The 23,528-nt window shown below is 49.3% G+C and overlaps 1 protein-coding gene across 1 annotated transcript in view; it reads left to right on the top strand.

Annotated features, from left to right (window-relative positions):
- NBL1 (NBL1, DAN family BMP antagonist) overlaps positions 1 to 18,237 on the top strand; it is a 47,844-nt gene extending 29,607 nt beyond the window's left edge. The window contains exons 2-4 of the mRNA XM_075329074.1: positions 8,887 to 9,068; positions 12,588 to 12,699; positions 17,207 to 18,237. Of these exons, the coding sequence (XP_075185189.1) occupies positions 8,899 to 9,068; positions 12,588 to 12,699; positions 17,207 to 17,449 (525 nt within the window). The 5' untranslated portion in view covers positions 8,887 to 8,898 and the 3' untranslated portion in view covers positions 17,450 to 18,237. The remainder of the gene's footprint in view (positions 1 to 8,886; positions 9,069 to 12,587; positions 12,700 to 17,206) is intronic.
- Positions 18,238 to 23,528: the final 5,291 nt, after the last annotated feature.

Raw genomic sequence — 23,528 nt, forward strand, 5'->3', positions numbered from 1 at the left:
CACGAGCAGCACCTTATATATAGAGAGCTCCTGCTATAACATGAGCAGCACCTTATATATAGAGATCTCCTGCTATAACATGAGCAGCACCTTATATATAGAGATCTCATGCTATAACATGAGCAGCACCTTATATATAGAGAGCTCTGCTATAACATGAGCAGCACCTTATATATAGAGAGCTCCTGCTATAACATGAGCAGCACCTTATATATAGAGATCTCCTGCTATAACATGAGCAGCACCTTATATATAGAGAGCTCTGCTATAACATGAGCAGCACCTTATATATAGAGAGCTCTGCTATAACATGAGCAGCACCTTATATATAGAGAGCTCTGCTATAACATGAGCAGCACCTTATATATAGAGATCTCCTGCTATAACATGAGCAGCACCTTATATATAGAGAGCTCTGCTATAACATGAGCAGCACCTTATATATAGAGATCTCCTGCTATAACATGAGCAGCACCTTATATATAGAGATCTCCTGCTATAACATGAGCAGCACCTTATATATAGAGATCTCCTGCTATAACATGAGCAGCACCTTATATATAGAGATCTCCTGCTATAACATGAGCAGCACCTTATATATAGAGAGCTCTGCTATAACATGAGCAGCACCTTATATATAGAGAGCTCTGCTATAACATGAGCAGCACCTTATATATAGAGATCTCCTGCTATAACATGAGCAGCACCTTATATATAGAGATCTCCTGCTATAACATGAGCAGCACCTTATATATAGAGACCTCCTGCTATAACATGAGCAGCACCTTATATATAGAGAGCTCCTGCTATAACATGAGCATCACCTTATATATAGAGATCTCCTGCTATAACACGAGCAGCACCTTATATATAGAGATCTCCTGCTATAACACGAGCAGCACCTTATATATAGAGAGCTCCTGCTATAACATGAGCAGCACCTTATATATAGAGAGCTCTGCTATAACATGAGCAGCACCTTATATATAGAGATCTCCTGCTATAACATGAGCAGCACCTTATATATAGAGAGCTCTGCTATAACATGAGCAGCACCTTATATATAGAGATCTCCTGCTATAACATGAGCAGCACCTTATATATAGAGAGCTCTGCTATAACATGAGCAGCACCTTATATATAGAGAGCTCCTGCTATAACATGAGCAGCACCTTATATATAGAGAGCTCCTGCTATAACATGAGCAGCACCTTATATATAGAGAGCTCTGCTATAACATGATCAGCACCTTATATATAGAGAGCTCTGCTATAACATGAGCAGCACCTTATATATAGAGATCTCCTGCTATAACATGAGCAGCACCTTATATATAGAGATCTCCTGCTATAACATGAGCAGCACCTTATATATAGAGAGCTCCTGCTATAACATGAACAGCACCTTATATATAGAGAGCTCTGCTATAACATGAGCAGCACCTTATATATAGAGACCTCCTGCTATAACATGAACAGCACCTTATATATAGAGATCTCCTGCTATAACATAAGCAGCACCTTATATATAGAGATCTCCTGCTATAACATGAGCAGAACCTTATATATAGAGAGCTCTGCTATAACACGAGCAGCACCTTATATCTAGAGAGCTCTGCTATAACATGAGCAGCACCTTATATATAGAGAGCTCTGCTATAACATGAGCAGCACCTTATATATAGAGAGCTCCTGCTATAACATGAGCAGCACCTTATATATAGAGATCTCCTGCTATAACATGAGCAGCACCTTATATATAGAGAGCTCCTGCTATAACATGAGCAGCACCTTATATATAGAGAGCTCTGCTATAACATGAGCAGCACCTTATATATAGAGATCTCCTGCTATAACATGAGCAGCACCTTATATATAGAGATCTCCTGCTATAACATGAGCAGCACCTTATATATAGAGAGCTCTGCTATAACATGAGCAGCACCTTACATATAGAGATCTCCTGCTATAACATGAGCAGCACCTTATATATAGAGATCTCCTGCTATAACATGAGCAGCACCTTATATATAGAGAGCTCCTGCTATAACATGAGCAGCACCTTATATATAGAGAGCTCTGCTATAACATGATCAGCACCTTATATATAGAGAGCTCTGCTATAACATGAGCAGCACCTTATATATAGAGATCTCCTGCTATAACATGAGCAGCACCTTATATATAGAGATCTCCTGTTATAACATGAGCAGCACCTTATATATAGAGATCTCTGCTATAACACGAGCAGCACCTTATATATCGAGAGCTCTGATATAACATGAGCAGCACCTTATATATAGAGAGCTCTGCTATAACATGAGCAGCACCTTATATATAGAGATCTCCTGCTATAACATGAGCAGCACCTTATATATAGAGATCTCTGCTATAACATGAGCAGCACCTTATATATAGAGATCTCTGCTATAACATGAGCAGCACATTATATATAGAGATCTCCTGCTATAACATGAGCAGCACCTTATATATAGAGAGCTCCTGCTATAACATGAGCAGCACCTTATATATAGAGATCTCCTGCTATAACATGAGCAGCACCTTATATATATAGAGCTCTGCTATAACATGAGCAGCACCTTATATATAGAGATCTCCTGCTATAACATGAGCAGCACCTTATATATAGAGAGCTCCTGCTATAACATGAGCAGCACCTTATATATAGAGATCTCCTGCTATAACATGAGCAGCACCTTATATATAGAGAGCTCTGCTATAACATGAGCAGCACCTTATATATAGAGAGCTCTGCTATAACATGAGCAGCACCTTATATATAGAGAGCTCTGCTATAACATGAGCAGCACCTTATATATAGAGAGCTCTGCTATAACATGAGCAGCACCTTATATATAGAGATCTCCTGCTATAACATGAGCAGCACCTTATATATAGAGATCTCCTGCTATAACATGAGCAGCACCTTATATATAGAGATCTCCTGCTATAACATGAGCAGCGCCTTATATATAGAGAGCTCTGCTATAACATGAGCAGCACCTTATATGTAGAGAGCTCTGCTATAACATGAGCAGCACCTTATATATAGAGAGCTCCTGCTATAACATGAGCAGCACCTTATATGTAGAGATCTCCTGCTATAACATGAGCAGGACCTTATATATAGAGAGCTCTGCTATAACATGAGCAGCACCTTATATATAGAGATCTCATGCTATAACATGAGCAGCACCTTATATATAGAGAGCTCCTGCTATAACATGAGCAGCACCTTATATATAGAGAGCTCTGCTATAACATGAGCAGCACCTTATATATAGAGAGCTCTGCTATAACATGAGCAGCACCTTATATATAGAGAGCTCTGCTATAACCTGGGCAGCGCCGTGTATATTATATATGTATTATATATGGTACAATGGCAGCCATTCATACATTAGTGCTGATATTGTGCACTCAGCGTCCGCCTGTCCTGCCCTGTTACCTACAGGAGTGCAGCGACATGCACAGGACACATTCAGGTCACCCGGGGTCAGTGCTCAGAACAGCCCATTATACAGGGAGCACGAGGACCTCTGCTGGACAGCGCCGGGATTACCAGCAATACTCAATGTGGAAAACACTCATAGTATGACACTGCCCCTCACCAATGTGTCTACTATAATACTGCCCCTATGTACAAGAATATAACTACTATAATACTGCCCCTATATACAAGAATATAACTACTATAATACTGGCCCTATGTACAAGAATATAACTACTATAATACTGCCCCCTATGTACAAAAATATAACTACTATAATACTGCCCCCTATATACAAGAATATATATACTATAATACTGCCCCCTATGTACAAGAATATAACCACTATAATACTGCCCCTATATACAAGAATATAACTACTATAATACTGCCCCCTATGTACAGAAATATAACTACTATAATACTGCCTCTATATACAAGAATATAACTACTATAATACTGGCCCTATATACAAGAATATAACTACTATAATACTGCCCCTATATACAAGAATATAACTACTATAATACTGCCCCCTATGTACAAGAATATAACTACTATAATACTGCCCCTATATACAAGAATATAACTACTATAATACTGGCCCTATATACAAGAATATAACTACTATATTACTGCCCCTATATACAAGAATATAACTACTATAATACTGCCCCTATGTACAAGAATATAACTACTATAATACTGCCCCTATATACAAGAATATAACTACTATAATACTGCCCCTATGTACAAGAATATAACTACTATAATACTGCCCCTATATACAAGAATATAACTACTATAATACTGCCCCCTATGTACAAGAATATAACTACTATAATACTGCCCCTATATACAAGAATATAACTACTATAATACTGGCCCTATGTACAAGAATATAACTACTATAATACTGCCCCCTATGTACAAGAATATAACTACTATAATACTGCCCCTATATACAAGAATATAACTACTATAATACTGCCCCCTATGTACAAGAATATAACTACTATAATAATGCCCCCTATGTACAAAAATATAACTACTATAATACTGCCCCCTATATACAAGAATATATATACTATAATACTGCCCCCTATGTACAAGAATATAACCACTATAATACTGCCCCTATATACAAGAATATAACTACTATAATACTGCCCCCTATGTACAAGAATATAACCACTATAATACTGCCCCTATGCGTAAGAATATACCTACTATAATACTGCCCCTATGTACAAGAATATATCTACTATAATACTGCCCCTATGTACAAGAATATAACTACTATAATACTGTCCCCTATGTACAAGAATATAACCACTATAATACTGCCCCTATGTGGAAGAATATAACTACTATAATACTGCCCCCTATATACAAGAATATAACTACTATAATACTGTCCCCTATGTACAAGAATATAACTACTATAATACTGCCCCTATGTACAAGAATATAACTACTATAATACTGCCCCCTATATACAAGAATATAACTACTATAATACTGCCCCCTATATACAAGAATATAACTACTATAATACTGCCCCTATGTTCAAAAATATAACTACTATAATACTGCCCCCTATGTACAAGAATATAACTACTATAATACTGCTCCCTATATACAAGTATATAACTACTATAATACTGCCCCTATGTACAAGAATATTACTATAATACTGTCCCCTATATACAAGAATATAACTACTATAATACTGCTCCTATGTACAAGAATATAACTACTATAATACTGCCCCCTATATACAAGAATATAACTACTATAATACTGCCCCCTATATACAAGAATATAACTACTATAATACTGTCCCCTATGTACAAGAATATAACTACTATAATACTGTCCCCTATATACAAGAATATAACTACTATAATACTGCCCCCTATATACAAGAATATAACTACTATAATACTGCCCCCTATATACAAGAATATAACTACTATAATACTGCCCCTATGTACAAAAATATAACTACTATAATACTGCCCCTATGTACAAAAATATAACTACTATAATACTGCTCCCTATATACAAAAATATAACTACTATAATACTGCTCCCTATATACAAGTATATAACTACTATAATACTGCCCCTATGTACAAGAATAATACTATAATACTGTCCCCTATATACAAGAATATAACTACTATAATACTGCCCCCTATATACAAGAATATAACTACTATAATACTGCCCCTATGTACAAAAATATAACTACTATAATACTGCCCCTATGTACAAGAATATAACTACTATAATACTGCCCCCTATATACAAGAATATAACTACTATAATACTGTCCCCTATGTACAAGAATATAACTACTATAATACTGTCCCCTATATACAAGAATATAACTACTATAATACTGCCCCCTATATACAAGAATATAACTACTATAATACTGCCCCCTATATACAAGAATATAACTACTATAATACTGCCCCTATGTACAAAAATATAACTACTATAATACTGCCCCTATGTACAAAAATATAACTACTATAATACTGCTCCCTATATACAAAAATATAACTACTATAATACTGCTCCCTATATACAAGTATATAACTACTATAATACTGCCCCTATGTACAAGAATAATACTATAATACTGTCCCCTATATACAAGAATATAACTACTATAATACTGCCCCCTATATACAAGAATATAACTACTATAATACTGCCCCTATGTACAAAAATATAACTACTATAATACTGCCCCTATGTACAAAAATATAACTACTATAATACTGCTCCCTATATACAAGTATATAACTACTATAATACTGCCCCTATGTACAAGAATAATACTATAATACTGTCCCCTATATACAAGAATATAACTACTATAATACTGCCCTCTATGTACAAGAATATAACTACTATAATACTGCCCCTATGTACAAGAATATAACCACTATAATACTGCCCCCTATGTAGAAGAATATAACTACTATAATACTGCTCCTATGTACAAGAATATAACTACTATAATACTGCCCCCTATAGACAAGAATATAACTACTATAATACTGCCCCCATATACAAGAATATAACTACTATAATACTGCCCCCTATATACAAGAATATAACTACTATAATACTGCCCCCTATGTACAGAAATATAACTACTATAATACTGCCTCTATATACAAGAATATAACTACTATAATACTGGCCCTATATACAAGAATATAACTACTATAATACTGCCCCTATATACAAGAATATAACTACTATAATACTGCCCCCTATGTACAAGAATATAACTACTATAATACTGCCCCTATATACAAGAATATAACTACTATAATACTGGCCCTATATACAAGAATATAACTACTATATTACTGCCCCTATATACAAGAATATAACTACTATAATACTGCCCCTATGTACAAGAATATAACTACTATAATACTGCCCCTATATACAAGAATATAACTACTATAATACTGCCCCTATGTACAAGAATATAACTACTATAATACTGCCCCTATGTACAAGAATATAACTACTATAATACTGCCCCTATATACAAGAATATAACTACTATAATACTGCCCCCTATGTACAAGAATATAACTACTATAATACTGCCCCTATATACAAGAATATAACTACTATAATACTGGCCCTATGTACAAGAATATAACTACTATAATACTGCTCCTATATACAAGAATATAACTACTATAATACTGCCCCCTATGTACAAGAATATAACTACTATAATACTGCCCCTATATACAAGAATATAACTACTATAATACTGCCCCCTATGTACAAGAATATAACTACTATAATACTGCCCCCTATGTACAAAAATATAACTACTATAATACTGCCCCCTATATACAAGAATATATATACTATAATACTGCCCCCTATGTACAAGAATATAACCACTATAATACTGCCCCTATATACAAGAATATAACTACTATAATACTGCCCCCTATGTACAAGAATATAACTACTATAATACTGCCCACTATGTACAAAAATATAACTACTATAATACTGGCCCTATGTACAAGAATATAACTACTATAATACTGCCCCCTATGTACAAGAATATAACCACTATAATACTGCCCCTATGCGTAAGAATATACCTACTATAATACTGCCCCTATGTACAAGAATATATCTACTATAATACTGCCCCTATGTACAAGAATATAACTACTATAATACTGTCCCCTATGTACAAGAATATAACCACTATAATACTGCCCCTATGTGGAAGAATATAACTACTATAATACTGCCCCCTATATACAAGTATATAACTACTATAATACTGCCCCTATGTACAAGAATATAACTACTATAATACTGCCCCCTATGTACAAGAATATTACTATAATACTGTCCCCTATGTACAAGAATATAACTACTATAATACTGCCCCCATGTACAAGAATATAACTGCTATAATACTGTCCCCTATGTACAAGAATATAACTACTATAATACTGCCCCCATGTACAAGAATATAACTGCTATAATACTGTCCCCTATATGCAAGAATATAACTACTATAATACTGCCCCCTATATACAAGAATATAACTACTATAATACTGCCCCCTATATACAAGAATATAACTACCATAATACTGCCCCTATATGCAAGAATATAACTACTATAATACTGCCCCTATATGCAAGAATATAACTACTATAATACTGCCCCTATATGCAAGAATATAACTACTATAATACTGCCCCTATATACAAGAATATAACTACTATAATACTGCCCCTATGTACAAGAATATAACTACTATAATACTGCCCCTATGTACAAGAATATTTCTATAATACTGTCCCCCTATGTACAAGAATATAACTACTATAATACTGCCCCTATATACAAGAATATAACTACTATAATACTGCCCCCTATATACAAGAATATAACTACTATAATACTGCCCCTATATACAAGAATATAACTACTATAATACTGCCCCTATATACAAGAATATAACTACTATAATACTGCCCCTATATACAAGAATATAACTACTATAATACTGCCCCTATATACAAGAATATAACTACTATAATACCGCTCCTATCTACAAGAATATAACTACTATAATAGTGCCCCTATATACAAGAATATATCTACTATAATACTGCCCCCTATATACAAGAATATAACTGCTATAATACTGCCCCTTTGCGCTCTACCCTTCCCCCTCGCGGTCCTCACTCCTCCTGTGCCAGTGTGTGGCTTGTGCTGTATTGTGTCTGCCCCTGTTCACATGTGATGCGGCATGGAATAAATGGTGCTATAATACTCCTTTTCTCTCTTCAGGCCTAGGTGTCGATGATGATCCGGTTTCTGCTCGGCTTCCTTCTTCAGGCCGGGGTCTTCGCCGCTCCTCCCCCCATTAATAGGTTGGCCCTGTTCCCTGATAAAAGCGCCTGGTGTGAGGCTAAAAACATCACACAGATTGTGGGGCACAGCGGCTGCGAGTCCAAGTCCATCCAGAACAGGTGAGTGCCCCCGAAGTGTGACCCCCGAACTCTGACCCCGAGGTGTGACCCTCGAACTCTGACCCCGAGGTGTGACCCACGAACTCTGACCCCGAGGTGTGACCCCCAAACTCTGACCCCGAGGTGTGACTCTGAGGTGTGACCCCGAACTCTGACCCCGAGGTGTGACCCCCAAACTGTGACCCCTAAGGTGTGACCCCTAAGGTGTGGCTCCGATGTGGGACCCCCGAACTCTGACCCCGAGCTGTGACCCCCGAACTGTGCGGCTGAAATGTGATCCCTGGAATCGCTCCAGTCACAGCCAGAGCTGCAGACCCCCGACCAGTGTGAGCCCCCGGCTGAGCTTTATTATATGGAAGATTTTTCAGCATTTTATAAGTTTTTATAAGTTTATAACTGAATCTAATCCCCCCATTCCAGGACGGTAACTCCCTGCCTGTGATGTGCCGCCAGCCTGGGAGCACTCTAATGGCAGGGGGAGCGCTCTGTGTGTAGGGGGGAGTGCTCTGTGTGTAGGGGGAGCACTCTAATGGCAGGGGGAGCGCTCTGTGTGTAGGGGGGAGTGCTCTGTGTGTAGGGGGAGCACTCTAATGGCAGGGGGAGCGCTCTGTGTGTAGGGGGGAGTGCTCTGTGTGTAGGGGGAGCACTCTAATGGCAGGGGGAGCGCTCTGTGTGTAGGGGGGAGTGCTCTGTGTGTAGGGGGAGCACTCTAATGGCAGGGGGAGCGCTCTGTGTGTAGGGGGAGCGCTCTGTGTGTAGGGGGGAGCGCTCTGTGTGTAGGGGGGAGCACTCTAATGGCAGGGGGAGCACTCTAATGGCAGGGGGAGCGCTCTGTGTGTAGGGGGAGCGCTCTGTGTGTAGGGGGGAGCGCTCTGTGTGTAGGGGGAGCGCTCTGTGTGTAGGGGGAGCACTCTGTGTGCAGGTGGAGTGCTCTGTGTGTAGGGGGAGCGCTCTGTGTGTAGGGGGAGCACTCTGTGTGTAGGGGGAGCGCTCTGTGTGTAGGGGGAGCGCTCTGTGTGTAGGGGGGAGCGCTCTGTGTGTAGGGGGGAGCACTCTAATGGCAGGGGGAGCACTCTAATGGCAGGGGGAGCGCTCTGTGTGTAGGGGGAGCGCTCTGTGTGTAGAGGGGAGCGCTCTGTGTGTAGGGGGGAGCACTTTAATGGCAGGGGGAGCGCTCTGTGTGTAGGGGGAGCGCTCTGTGTGTAGAGGGGAGCGCTCTGTGTGTAGGGGGGAGCACTCTAATGGCAGGGGGAGCGCTCTGTGTGTAGGGGGAGCGCTCTGTGTGTAGGGGGAGTGCTCTGTGTGTAGAGGGAGCGCTCTGTGTGTAGGGGGGAGCACTCTAATGGCAGGGGGAGCGCTCTGTGTGTAGGGGGAGCACTCTAATGGCAGGGGGAGCGCTCTGTGTGTAGGGGGAGCGCTCTGTGTGTAGAGGGGAGCGCTCTGTGTGTAGGGGGGAGCACTCTAATGGCAGGGGGAGCGCTCTGTGTGTAGGGGGAGCGCTCTGTGTGTAGAGGGGAGTGCTCTGTGTGTAGGGGGGAGCACTCTGTGTGTAGGGGGAGCGCTCTGTGTGTAGGGGGGAGCACTCTGTGTGTAGGGGGAGCACTCTGTGTGTAGGGGGGAGCACTCTGTGTGTAGGGGGGAGCACTCTGTGTGTAGGGGGAGCGCTCTGTGTGTAGGGGGAGCGCTCTGTGTGTAGGGGGGAGTGCTCTGTGTGTAGGGGGGAGCACTCTGTGTGTAGGGGGAGCGCTCTGTGTGTAGGGGGAGCACTCTGTGTGTAGGGGGAGCGCTCTGTGTGTAGGGGGAGCGCTCTGTGTGTAGGGGGGAGTGCTCTGTGTGTAGGGGGGAGCACTCTCTGTGTAGGGGGAGCGCTCTGTGTGTAGGGGGGAGCGCTCTGTGTGTAGGGGGAGCGCTCTGTGTGTAGGGGGAGCGCTCTGTGTGTAGGGGGGAGTGCTCTGTGTGTAGGGGGGAGCACTCTGTGTGCAGGTGGAGTGCTCTGTGTGTAGGGGGGCGCTCTGTGTGTAGGGGGGAGTGCTCTGTGTGTAGGGGGAGCACTCTGTGTGTAGGGGGGAGTGCTCTGTGTGTAGGGGGGAGCACTCTGTGTGCAGGTGGAGTGCTCTGTGTGTAGGGGGAGTGCTCTGTGTGTAGGGGGAGCACTCTGTGTGTAGGGGGGAGTGCTCTGTGTGTAGGGGGGAGCACTCTGTGTGCAGGTGGAGTGCTCTGTGTGTAGGGGGAAGCGCTCTGTGTGTAGGGGGAGCACTCTGTGTGTAGGGGGAGCGCGCTGTGTGTAGGGGGAAGCGATCTGTGTGTAGGGGGAGCGCTCTGTGTGTAGAGGGGAGTGCTCTGTGTGTAGGGGGGAGCACTCTGTGTGTAGGGGGGAGCACTCTGTGTGCAGGTGGAGTGCTCTGTGTGTAGGGGGAAGCGCTCTGTGTGTAGGGGGAGCACTCTGTGTGTAGGGGGAGCGCGCTGTGTGTAGGGGGAAGCGATCTGTGTGTAGGGGGAGCGCTCTGTGTGTAGAGGGGAGTGCTCTGTGTGTAGGGGGAGCGCTCTGTGTGTAGAGGGGAGCACTCTGTGTGCAGGTGGAGTGCTCTGTGTGTAGGGGGAAGCGCCCTGTGTGTAGGGGGAGCACTCTGTGTGTAGGGGGAGCACTCTTTGTGCAGGTGGAGTGCTCTGTGTGTAGGGGGAAGCGTTCTGTGTGTAGGGGGAGCATTCTGTGTGTAGGGGGAGCGCTCTGTGTGTAGGGGGAGCGCTCTGTGTGTAGGGGGAGCGCTCTGTGTGTAGGGTGGAGCGCTCTGTGTGTAGGGGGGAGTGCTCTGTGTGTAGGGGGGAGCACTCTGTGTGTAGGGGGAGCGCTCTGTGTGTAGGGGGAGCGCTCTGTGTGTAGGGGGGAGCGCTTTGTGTGTAGGGGGGAGTGCTCTGTGTGTAGGGGGAGCGCTCTGTGTGTAGGGGGGAGCGCTCTGTGTGTAGGGGGGAGCGCTCTGTGTGTAGGGGGAAGCACTCTGTGTGTAGAGGGGAGTGCTCTGTGTGTAGGGGGAAGCACTCTGTGTGTAGGGGGGAGCGCTCTGTGTGTAGGGGGGAGCGCTCTGTGTGTAGGGGGGAGCGCTCTGTGTGTAGGGGGAAGCACTCTGTGTGTAGGGGGGAGTGCTCTGTGTGTAGGGGGGAGTGCTCTGTGTGTAGGTTGAGTGCTCTGTGTGTAGGTTGAGCGCTCTGTGTGTAGGTTGAGCGCTCTGTGTGTAGGGGGAGCACTCTGTGTGTAGGGGGGAGCGCTCTGTGTGTAGGGGGGAGTGCTCTGTGTGTAGGTGGAGCGCTCTGTGTGCAGGTGGAGCGCTCTGTCTGCAGGTGGAGAGCTCTCTGGGTAGGTGGAGCGCTCTGTGTGCAGGTGGAGTGCTCTGTGTGTAGGGTGGAGCGCTCTGTGTGTAGGGGGGCACTCTCTGGGCAGGGGGGGAGCACTCTGCAGCCATGTTCAGGAGTCTGGGGGTCATCTGTGGATGTTGTCACCCCGTTTGCCCTCTTCTCTTTCAGGGCCTGCCTGGGTCAGTGCTTCAGTTACAGCGTCCCCAACACATTCCCGCAGTCGACGGAGTCCCTGGTGCACTGCGACTCCTGTATGCCGGCCAAGTCCATGTGGGATGTGGTGAGTGTCGCATATCGTGGGGGGGGGCCTCAGAGACCCCGCTATCATCTATGGGCACCCAACATCTACAGAAGCAAAATAACACCATGGACATTCTCTATAAACCCTTCCCACCCTTCAGGTGTTTGATCTTCTGCACTGATGCGCATTACTCCGCAGTACTGCTGCGTACCTGACATGGTGCATGCAGGGAGTTTCCAGACTCTCCAGGGGCTTGTGCTGCAGTGTGTAGGAGAGCAGCGGCGCATGCGCAGCGCATATTGCTTTATATAGGTAGAGTTCCCATTTATCTTCTGCGCAGGCTCCATTTCTTTCTGACACCAAAGTTAGAGCAAGACCCCGGCGCCTGCGCAGAACAGAGATAGGTTCTCAGCTTCTAGAAGGGAAGATGCACAGCGCATGCGCCAGAGCTGTGCTGCAGCGTTCAACGCAAGACTAGTGCACTGCGCAATCCACATCATGCTGCTGCAGCGGACACTTGGAGGGTCTGGTAATGCTCAGCGGACACTTGGGGGTCTGGTAATGCTCAGCAGACACTTGGGGGGTCTGGTAATGTCCAGTGGACACTTGGGGGGTCTGGTAATGCTCAGCGGACATTTGGGGGGTCTGGTGATGCTCAGCGGACACTTGAGGGGTCTGGTGATGCTCAGCGGACACTTGGGGGGTCTGGTAATGCTCAGCGGACACTTGGAGGGTCTGGTAATGTACAGCGGACACTTGGGGGGTGTGGTAATGCTCAGCGGACACTTGGGGGGTCTGGTAATGCTCAGCGGACACTTGGAGGGTCTGGTAATGTGCAGCGGACACTTGAAGGGTCTGGTAATGCTCAGCGGACACTTGGGGGGGTCTGGTAATGTTCAGCGGACACTTGGAGGGTCTGGTAATGTTCAGCGGATACTTGGGGGGTCTGGTGATGCTCAGCGGACACTTGGAGGGTCTGGTAATGTGCAGTGGACACTTGGAGGGTCTGGTAATGTCCAGCGGACACTTGGAGGGTCTGGTACTGCTCAGCGGACACACTTGGAGGGTCTGGTAATGTTCAGCGGACACTTGGGGGGTCTGGTGATGCTCAGCGGACACTTGGAGGGTCTGGTGATGCTCAGCGGACACTTGGAGGGTCTGGTAATGTGCAGTGGACACTTGGAGGGTCTGGTAATGCTCAGCGGACACTTGAAGGGTCTGGTAATGCTCAGCGAACACTTGGAGGGTCTGGTAATGTTCAGCGGATACTTGGGGGGTCTGGTGATGCTCAGTGGACACTTGGGGGGTCTGGTAATGCTCAGCGGACACTTGGAGGGTCTGGTAATGCTCAGCGGACACTTGGGGGGTCTGGTAATGCTCAGCGGACACTTGGAGGGTCTGGTAATGCTCAGCGGACACTTGGAGGGTCTGGTACTGCTCAGCGGACACTTGGAGGGTCTGGTAATGGTCAGCGGACACTGGGAGGGTCTGGTAACGTGCAGAGGACACTTGGAGGGTCTTGTGATGCTCAGCGGACACTTGGGGGGTCTGGTAATGCTCAGCGGACACTTGGGGGGTCTGGTAATGCTCAGCGGACACTGGGAGGGTCTGGTAATGCTCAGCGGACACTTGGGGGGTCTGGTAATGCTCAGCGGACACTGGGAGGGTCTGGTAATGCTCAGCGGACACTTGGGGGGTCTGGTAATGTGCAGCGGACACTGGGAGGGTCTGGTAATGTGCAGTGGACACTTGGAGGGTCTGGTAATGTCCAGCGGACACTTGGAGGGTCTGGTACTGCTCAGCGGACACACTTGGAGGGTCTGGTAATGCTCAGCGGACACTTGGAGGGTCTGGTAATGCTCAGCGGACACTTGGAGGGTCTGGTGATGTTCAGCGGACACTTGGAGGGTCTGGTAATGTTCAGCGGACACTTGGGGGGTCTGGTGATGCTCAGCGGACACTTGGAGGGTCTGGTGATGCTCAGCGGACACTTGGAGGGTCTGGTAATGTGCAGTGGACACTTGGAGGGTCTGGTAATGCTCAGCGGACACTTGGAGGGTCTGGTACTGCTCAGCGGACACTTGAAGGGTCTGGTAATGCTCAGCGAACACTTGGAGGGTCTGGTAATGTTCAGCGGATACTTGGGGGGTCTGGTAATGCTCAGCGGACACTTGGAGGGTCTGGTGATGTTCAGCGGACACTTGGAGGGTCTGGTAATGTTCAGCGGCAGCGGACACTTGGGGGGTCTGGTGATGCTCAGCGGACACTTGGAGGGTCTGGTGATGCTCAGCGGACACTTGGAGGGTCTGGTAATGTGCAGTGGACACTTGGAGGGTCTGGTGATGCTCAGCGGACACTTGGAGGGTCTGGTACTGCTCAGCGGACACTTGAAGGGTCTGGTAATGCTCAGCGAACACTTGGAGGGTCTGGTAATGTTCAGCGGATACTTGGGGGGTCTGGTGATGCTCAGTGGACACTTGGGGGGTCTGGTAATGCTCAGCGGACACTTGGAGGGTCTGGTAATGCTCAGCGGACACTTGGAGGGTCTGGTAATGCTCAGCGGACACTTGGGGGGTCTGGTAATGCTCAGCGGACACTTGGAGGGTCTGGTAATGCTCAGCGGACACTTGGAGGGTCTGGTAATGGTCAGCGGACACTGGGAGGGTCTGGTAATGCTCAGCGGACACTTGGGGGGTCTGGTAATGTGCAGCGGACACTGGGAGGGTCTGGTAATGCTCAGCGGACACTTGGGGGTCTGGTAATGTGCAGTGGACACTTGGAGGGTCTGGTGATGCTCAGCGGACACTTGGGGGGTCTGGTGATGCTCAGCGGACACTTGGAAGGTCTGTTAATGCTCAGCAGACACTTGGGGGGTCTGGTAATGCTCAGCGGACACTTGGTGGGTCTGGTAATGTGCAGTGGACACTTGGAGGGTTTGGTAATGTCCAGCGGACACTTGGAGGGTCTGGTACTGCTCAGCGGACACACTTGGAGGGTCTGGTAATGCTCAGCGGACACTTGGAGGGTCTGGTAATGCTCAGCGGACACTTGGAGGGTCTGGTGATGTTCAGCGGACACTTGGAGGGTCTGGTAATGTTCAGCGGACACTTGGGGGGTCTGGTGATGCTCAGCGGACACTTGGAGGGTCTGGTGATGCTCAGCGGACACTTGGAGGGTCTGGTAATGCTCAGCGAACACTTGGAGGGTCTGGTAATGCTCAGCGGACACTTGGAGGGTCTGGTACTGCTCAGCAGACACTTGAAGGGTCTGGTAATGCTCAGCGAACACTTGGAGGGTCTGGTAATGTTCAGCGGATACTTGGGGGGTCTGGTGATGCTCAGTGGACACTTGGGGGGTCTGGTAATGCTCAGCGGACACTTAGAGGGTCTGGTAATGCTCAGCGGACACTTGGAGGGTCTGGTAATGCTCAGCGGACACTTGGGGGGTCTGGTAATGCTCAGCGGACACTTGGAGGGTCTGGTAATGCTCAGCGGACACTTGGAGGGTCTGGTAATGGTCAGCGGACACTGGAGGGGTCTGGTAACGTGCAGAGGACACTTGGAGGGTCTTGTGATGCTCAGCGGACACTTGGGGGGTCTGGTAATGCTCAGCGGACACTTGGGGGGTCTGGTAATGCTCAGCGGACACTGGGAGGGTCTGGTAATGCTCAGCAGACACTGGGAGGGTCTGGTAATGCTCAGCGGACACTTGGGGGGTCTGGTAATGTGCAGCGGACACTGGGAGGGTCTGGTAATGCTCAGCGGACACTTGGGGGTCTGGTAATGTGCAGTGGACACTTGGAGGGTCTGGTGATGCTCAGCGGACACTTGGGGGGTCTGGTGATGCTCAGCGGACACTTGGAAGGTCTGGTAATGCTCAGCGGACACTTGGGGGGTCTGGTAATGCTCAGCGGACACTTGGTGGGTCCGGTAATGCTCAGCGGACACTTGGGGGGTCTGGTAATGCTCAGCGGACACTTGGAGGGTCTGGTAATGCTCAGCGGACACTGGGAGGGTCTGATAACGTGCAGCGGACACTTGGGGGGTCTGGTAATGCTCAGCAGATACTTGGGGGGTCTGGTAATGCTCAGCGGACACTTGGGGGGTCTGGTAATGTTCAGCGGACACTTGGAGGGTCTGATAATGCTCAACGGAGACTTGGAGGGTCTGGTAATGCTCAGCGGACAATTGGGGGGTCTGGTAATGCTCAGCGGACACTTGGGGGGTCTGGTAATGCTCAGCGGACACTTGGAGGGTCTGGTAATGCTCAGCGGACACTTGGAGGGTCTGGTAATGCTCAGCGGACACTTGGAGGGTCTGGTAATGCTCAGCGGACACTTGGGGGGTCTGGTAATGCTCAGCGGACACTTGGAGGGTCTGGTAATGCTCAGCGGACACTTGGGGGGTCTGTTAATGCTCAGCGGACACTTGGAGGGTCTGGTAATGCTCAGCGGACACTTGGGGGGTCTGGTAATATTCAGAGGACACTTGGGGGGTCTGGGTCTTCTCCGCCTCTTTTAGATGACTGTTTCTGTGTTTCGGGACAGGTCACGTTGGAGTGTCCCGGGAACGAGGAGGTCCCCCGGGTGGACAAGCTGGTGGAGAAGATCTTACGCTGCAGCTGTCAGGCTTGTGGCAAGGAACTAAGCCAAGACGGAGCCATGTTTAACGTCTACCTGAACACGGCCGAGGAGGCGCTGTCTCCGGCAGAGAACATCGGACGCCACCAGCACCAGCAGGAGGAGGAGTCTCCAGCGGCCGCTCAGCGGGACGGAGAGAGTGAGGAGTGACGGGGCGCACCAGCCCAAAGACTTGTCTCCCTCCGCAGCCGACATCACCGGGACTCGGCCCCGGGCCCTCTGCACGGACTACACGTCTTCCTCCGACCATCCGCTGACTATAACCTGTGTCACCCCTGAACCCCGGCACCCCCAGATATAATCTGCACACTTGCCACATACGCATCTGATACTCCAGTCACCTCCAGAGCGCGCTCACAATACTGCAAGGAGAAAAAAAAAAACATCTCCCGCAATGCAAAGCAGAAAAAATGCATTCCTATAGGCTGCAGTGTGGATGCAGCTCTGGCTGTGACTGGAGTATAGCACATGTTACTGGACATTATAAGCTGCACCTGACGATGATGCACGGGCGCTGACACCGGCTGACAACCACTATTAGCAGCCATAGTCCTCACCTCTCTCTCCTGCCGCTCTCTGCCTGTGACGTGTCAGTCTTCACTGAAAGTTATTTGCGTCGTCTTCATGAAACGGCAGCTCTGGATGAGCGCTGCCAGAGATCCTGCCCTCTAGTGGACGGCGCTGGAACTGCGGAGAGCAGATAAAGCAGAATGTAAGCAGTGGTGAGCCCGCAGGACTCCATCACTCTGCTCTACGGCGCCTCCTACTGGCAGGGAATGGGAACTGCACGTACCGGCACGATATCCGCCATGACGCCTGTCACTCCATATCACACAACGCACGATCCGTGGGAGACGTCTGTAAATGCTGAACACTTTGTATATAGGAGCCAAGAGTTTATATTAAAGATTTACATGAGGATCGTAGACCTCAAGGGACGATTGTGTGAGACTGTCTGATTCATAAAAGTCTTCACCCCCTCCAGTCTTCATGTTGTTACATCCAGAGCTGCGTGCAAACTTCTGCTCCCGTCAGGGTGCGGCCTCCACGGTGAATTGTAGGAAGGGCCTGAAAGCTCGACCCCCCCGAGGATGCAGACAATTTCTATTTTTGCCTCCTTCTTCCAAGACTATGAGGTTTGTATAGAGTGAAAATGGTGATATACAGTGCCTTGCGAAAGTATTCAGCCCCCTTGAATTTTTCAGCCTTTTCCCATATTTCAGGCTTCAAACATATAGATAAAATGTGAATGTTCTGGTGAAGAATCAACAACAAGTGACACAATTGTGAAGAGGAAGGAAATTTATTGCTTATTTTAACCTTTTATGAAAAATAAATAACTGAAAATTGTGGCGAGCAATATTATTCATCCCCTTTACTTTCAGTGCAGAAACTCACTCCAGAAGTGATTGAGGCTCTCTGAATGATGCAATGTTGTCCTAAATGACTGATGATGATAAATATAAGCCCCTGTGTGTAACAAGTCTCCGTATAATGCCCCTGCTCTGTGATAGTCTCAGGGTTCTGTGTAAAGCGCAGAGAGCATCATGAAGACCAAGGAACACAACAGGCAGGTCCAGGATACTGTTGTTACTGTTGTGGAGAAGTTTAAAGCCGGATTTGGTTACAAAAAGATTTCCACAACTTTAAACATCCCAAGAAGCCCTGTGCAAGCGATCATATTGAAATGGAAGGAGCATCATACCACTGCAAATCTACCAACACCCGGCCTCCATCCAAACTGTCATCTCAACCAAGGAGACTGATCAGAGACGCAGCCAAGAGGCCCATGATCCCTCTGGATGATCTGCAGAGATCCACAGCTGAGGGGGGAGAGTCTGTCCATAGCACAACAATCAGTCTACACTGCACAAATCTGCCCTTTATGGAAGAGTGGCAAGAAGAAGCCATTTCTCAAAGATATCCATAAAAAGTGTTGTTTCAAGTTTGGCACAAGCCACCTGGAGACCCCAAACATGTGGAAGAAGGGGCTCTGCTCAGAGGAAACCAAAATCACACTATTTGGGCACAATGCCAAATGATAAAAGTAACACAGCTCATCACCCTGAACACACCATCCCCACTGTCAAACATGGTGGAGGCAGCATCATGGTCTGGGCCTGCTTTTCTTCAGCAGGGACAGGGAAGATGGTTACAATTGATGGGAAGATGGATGGAGCCAAATACAGGACCATTCTTGAACAAAACCTGTTGGAGTCTGCAAAAGATCTGAGACTGGGACGGAGATTTGTCTTCCAACAAGACAATGATCCCAAACATAAAGCAACATCTACAATGGAATGGTTCACAAATAACTGTATCCAGGTGTTAGAATGGCCAAGTCACAGTCCAGACCTGAACCCAATCGAGAACCTGTGGAAAGAGCTGAAAACTGCTGATCACAAACGCCTCCATCCAACCTCACTCAGCTCCAGCTGTTTACAAAGGAAGAATGGGCGAGGAATTTCACCTCTCCATGTGCAAAACTGATAGACACATCCCCCAAGAGACTGCAGCTGTAATCGCAGCAAAAGGGGGCGCTACAAAGTATTCACTTACAGGGGATGAATAATATTGCACGCCACAATTTACAGTTATTTATTTTTTAGAAAACATTATAATAAGTAATAAATTTCCTTCCTCTTCACAATTGTGTCACTTGTTGTTGATTCTTCACCAGAACATTCACATTTTATCTTTATGTTTGACGCCTGAAATGTGGGAAAAGGTTGAAGAATTCAAGGGGGTGAATACTTTCGCAAGGCACTGTATAATGAAGTGCAGCCCAGGATAAACGGGGGGCCAGGATGGCGACAGTGGGGTCTCTAGCAGATCCCCCGCTGACATGGCAGAGGTGGAGATGATGGGGCCAGGACGGGGGATCTCAGCGCTCAGTGCAGCCAGCGCTCGCCCCGCACACAGGCTCCGCTCCTGATCCTGCCAGGACCTTCCCTGGGAAATGATAAGTGGAGTGGTCCTTTATCTGCTCTGTCCCCGCACGACACACAGATGGCCGGGGGCCACAGTGCTTCATTCACACCACATGGCGCCATCATCACCGAGGGTCTTCATCACCGGCAGCGCCAAATAGTCCACAGACTGGACCCGGGACCTCATATAAGCAGAGTGTGAGTGAAGGGCGCAGAGTGAGTGATGGGTGCAGAGTGTGAGTGAGGGGAGCAGAGTGCGAATGAAGGGTGCAGAGTGTGAGGGTCAGAGTGTGAGTGAGGAGTGCAGAGGGTGAGTGAGGGGCGCAGTGCAAATGAAGGGTGCAGAGTGTGAATGAAGGGCACAGAGTGAGCCACGAGGGGTGCAGAATGTGAGAGAGTGGTGCCGAGTGAGGTGGGCAGAGTGTTGGTGAGGGGCGCGGAGTGTAAGTTAAGGGTGCAGAGAGTGAGTATAGGCCACAGAGTGAGAGGTGCAGAGTGTGAGAGAGTGGTGCCAAGTGAGCTGTAACGGGCGCAGAGTGTGAGTGAGGGGCGCAGACAACTAGAGAAGTGATTAGAGAATGAAAGGTGCAGAATATGTGTGAGGGGTGCAGAGAGTGAGGAGCGCGGAGTGTGAGTGAGGGGGGCAGGGAGAGAGAGTGAGGGGCACAGAGTAAGCCGTGAGGAGCGCGGAGTGAGGGGTGTGGAGTGCGAGTGAGGGGCGTGGAGTGTGTGAGGGGGGCAGGAATGAGTGAGGGGCGCAGAGAAAGTGAGGGGTGCAGGGAGTGAGCCGCAAGAGGTGCGGAGGGCGAGTGAGGGGCGCGGAGTGCGAGTGAGGGGTGTGGAGTGCGAGTGAGGGGGGCAGGAATGAGTGAGGGGCACAGAGCAAGTGAGGGGTGCAGGAGTGAGAGCGTGAGGAGCGCGGAGTGTTAGTCAGGGGCGCAGGGAGTGAATGAGGGGCGTGGAGTGTGAGTGAGGGGTTCAGGGAGTGAATGAGGGGCGTGGAGTGTGAGTGAGGGGTTCAGGGAGTGAATGAGGGGCGCGGAGGGCGAGTGAGGAGCGCGGAGTGTGAGTGAGGGGTGTGGAGTGCGAGTGAGGGGCGTGGAGTGTGTGAGGGGGGCAGGAATGAGTGAGGGGCGCAGAGAAAGTGAGGGGTGCAGGGAGTGAGCCGCAAGAGGTGCGGAGGGCGAGTGAGGGGCGCGGAGTGCGAGTGAGGGGTGTGGAGTGCGAGTGAGGGGGGCAGGAATGAGTGAGGGGCACAGAGCAAGTGAGGGGTGCAGGGAGTGAGGAGCGCGGAGTGTGAGTGAGGGGCGCAGGGAGTGAATGAGGGGCGTGGAGTGTGAGTGAGGGGTTCAGGGAGTGAATGAGGGGCGTGGAGTGTGAGTGAGGGGTTCAGGGAGTGAATGAGGGGCGCGGAGGGCGAGTGAGGAGCGCGGAGTGTGAGTGAGGGGCGCAGGGAGTGAATGAGGGGCGTGGAGTGTGAGTGAGGGGCGCGGAGGGCGAGTGAGGGGCGCGGAGGGCGAGTGAGGGGCGCGGAGTGCGAGTGAGGGGCGCGGAGTGTGAGTGAGGGGCGCGGAGTGCGAGTGAGGGGTGCGGAGTGCGAGTGAGGGGTTCAGGGAGTGAGGGGCGCGGAGTGTGAGTGAGAGGTTCAGGGAGTGAATGAGGGGCGTGGAGTGTGAGTGAGGGGTTCAGGGAGTGAATGAGGGGCGTGGAGTGTGAGTGAGGGGCGCGGAGGGCGAGTGAGGAGCGCGGAGTGTGAGTGAGGGGCGCAGGGAGTGAATGAGGGGCGTGGAGTGTGAGTGAGGGGTTCAGGGAGTGAGGGGCGCGGAGTGTGAGTGAGGGGCGCAGGGAGTGAATGAGGGGCGTGGAGTGTGAGTGAGGGGGCGCGGAGGGCGAGTGAGGGGCGCGGAGGGCGAGTGAGGGGCGCGAGTGCGAGTGAGGGGCGCGGAGTGTGAGTGAGGGGCGCGGAGTGCGAGGGGGTGCGGAGTGCGAGTGAGGGGTTCAGGGAGTGAGGGGCGCGGAGTGTGAGTGAGAGGTTCAGGGAGTGAATGAGGGGCGCGGAGTGTGAGTGAGGGGTTCAGGGAGTGAATGAGGGGCGGTGGAGTGTGAGTGAGGGGCGCGGAGGGCGAGTGTGGAGCGCGGAGTGTGAGTGAGGGGCGCAGGGAGTGAATGAGGGGCGTGGAGTGTGAGTGAGGGGTTCAGGGAGTGAGGGGCGCGGAGTGTGAGTGAGGGGCGCAGGGGAGTGAATGAGGGGGCGTGGAGTGTGAGTGAGGGGTTCAGGGATGTGAGGGGCGCGGAGTGTGAGTGAGGGGCGCAGGGAGTGAATGAGGGGCGTGGAGTGTGAGTGAGGGGCGCGGAGGGCGAGTGAGGAGCGCGGAGTGTGAGTGAGGGCGCAGGGAGTGTGATGAGGGGGAGTGGAGTGTGAGTGAGGGGGGCAGGAATGAGTGAGGAGTGTGAGTGAGGGGTGCAGGAATGAGTGCGGAGTGGAGTGAGTGGCGCGGAGTGCGAGTGAGTGGCGCGGAGTGTGAGTGAGGTGGGCGCGGAGTGTGAGTGAGGGGCGCGGAGTGTGAGTGAGGGGTGCGGAGTGCGAGTGAGGGGTTCAGGGAGTGAGGGGCGCGGAGTGTGAGTGAGAGGTTCAGGGAGTGAATGAGGGGCGCGGAGTGTGAGTGAGGGGTTCAGGGAGTGAATGAGGGGCGTGGAGTGTGAGTGAGGGGCGCGGAGGGCGAGTGAGGAGCGCGGAGTGTGAGTGAGGGGCGCAGGGATGTGAATGAGGGGCGTGGAGTGTGAGTGAGGGGTTCAGGGAGTGAGGGGCGCGGAGTGTGAGTGAGGGGCGCAGGGAGTGAATGAGGGGCGTGGAGTGTGAGTGAGGGGTTCAGGGAGTGAGGGGCGCGGAGTGTGAGTGAGGGGCGCAGGGAGTGAATGAGGGGCGTGGAGTGTGAGTGAGGGGCGCGGAGGGCGAGTGAGGAGCGCGGAGTGTGAGTGAGGGGCGCAGGGAGTGAATGAGGGGCGTGGAGTGTGAGTGAGGGGGGCAGGAATGAGTGCGGAGTGTGAGTGAGGGGGTGCAGGAATGAGTGCGGAGTGCGAGTGAGTGGCGCGGAGTGCGAGTGAGTGGCGCGGAGAGTGTGAGTGAGGGGCGCGGAGTGTGAGTGAGGGGCGCGGAGTGTGAGTGAGGGGCGCGGAGTGTGAGTGAGGGGCGCGGAGTGTGAGTGAGGGGCGCGGAGTGTGAGTGAGGGGCGCGGAGTGTGAGTGAGTGGCGCGGAGTGTGAGTGAGGGGGCGCGGAGTGTGAGTGAGGGGCGCGGAG

The sequence above is a fragment of the Anomaloglossus baeobatrachus genome, chromosome 11 (genome assembly GCF_048569485.1).
Source record: "Anomaloglossus baeobatrachus isolate aAnoBae1 chromosome 11, aAnoBae1.hap1, whole genome shotgun sequence".
In the NCBI taxonomy this organism is placed as follows: Eukaryota; Metazoa; Chordata; class Amphibia; order Anura; family Aromobatidae; genus Anomaloglossus; species Anomaloglossus baeobatrachus.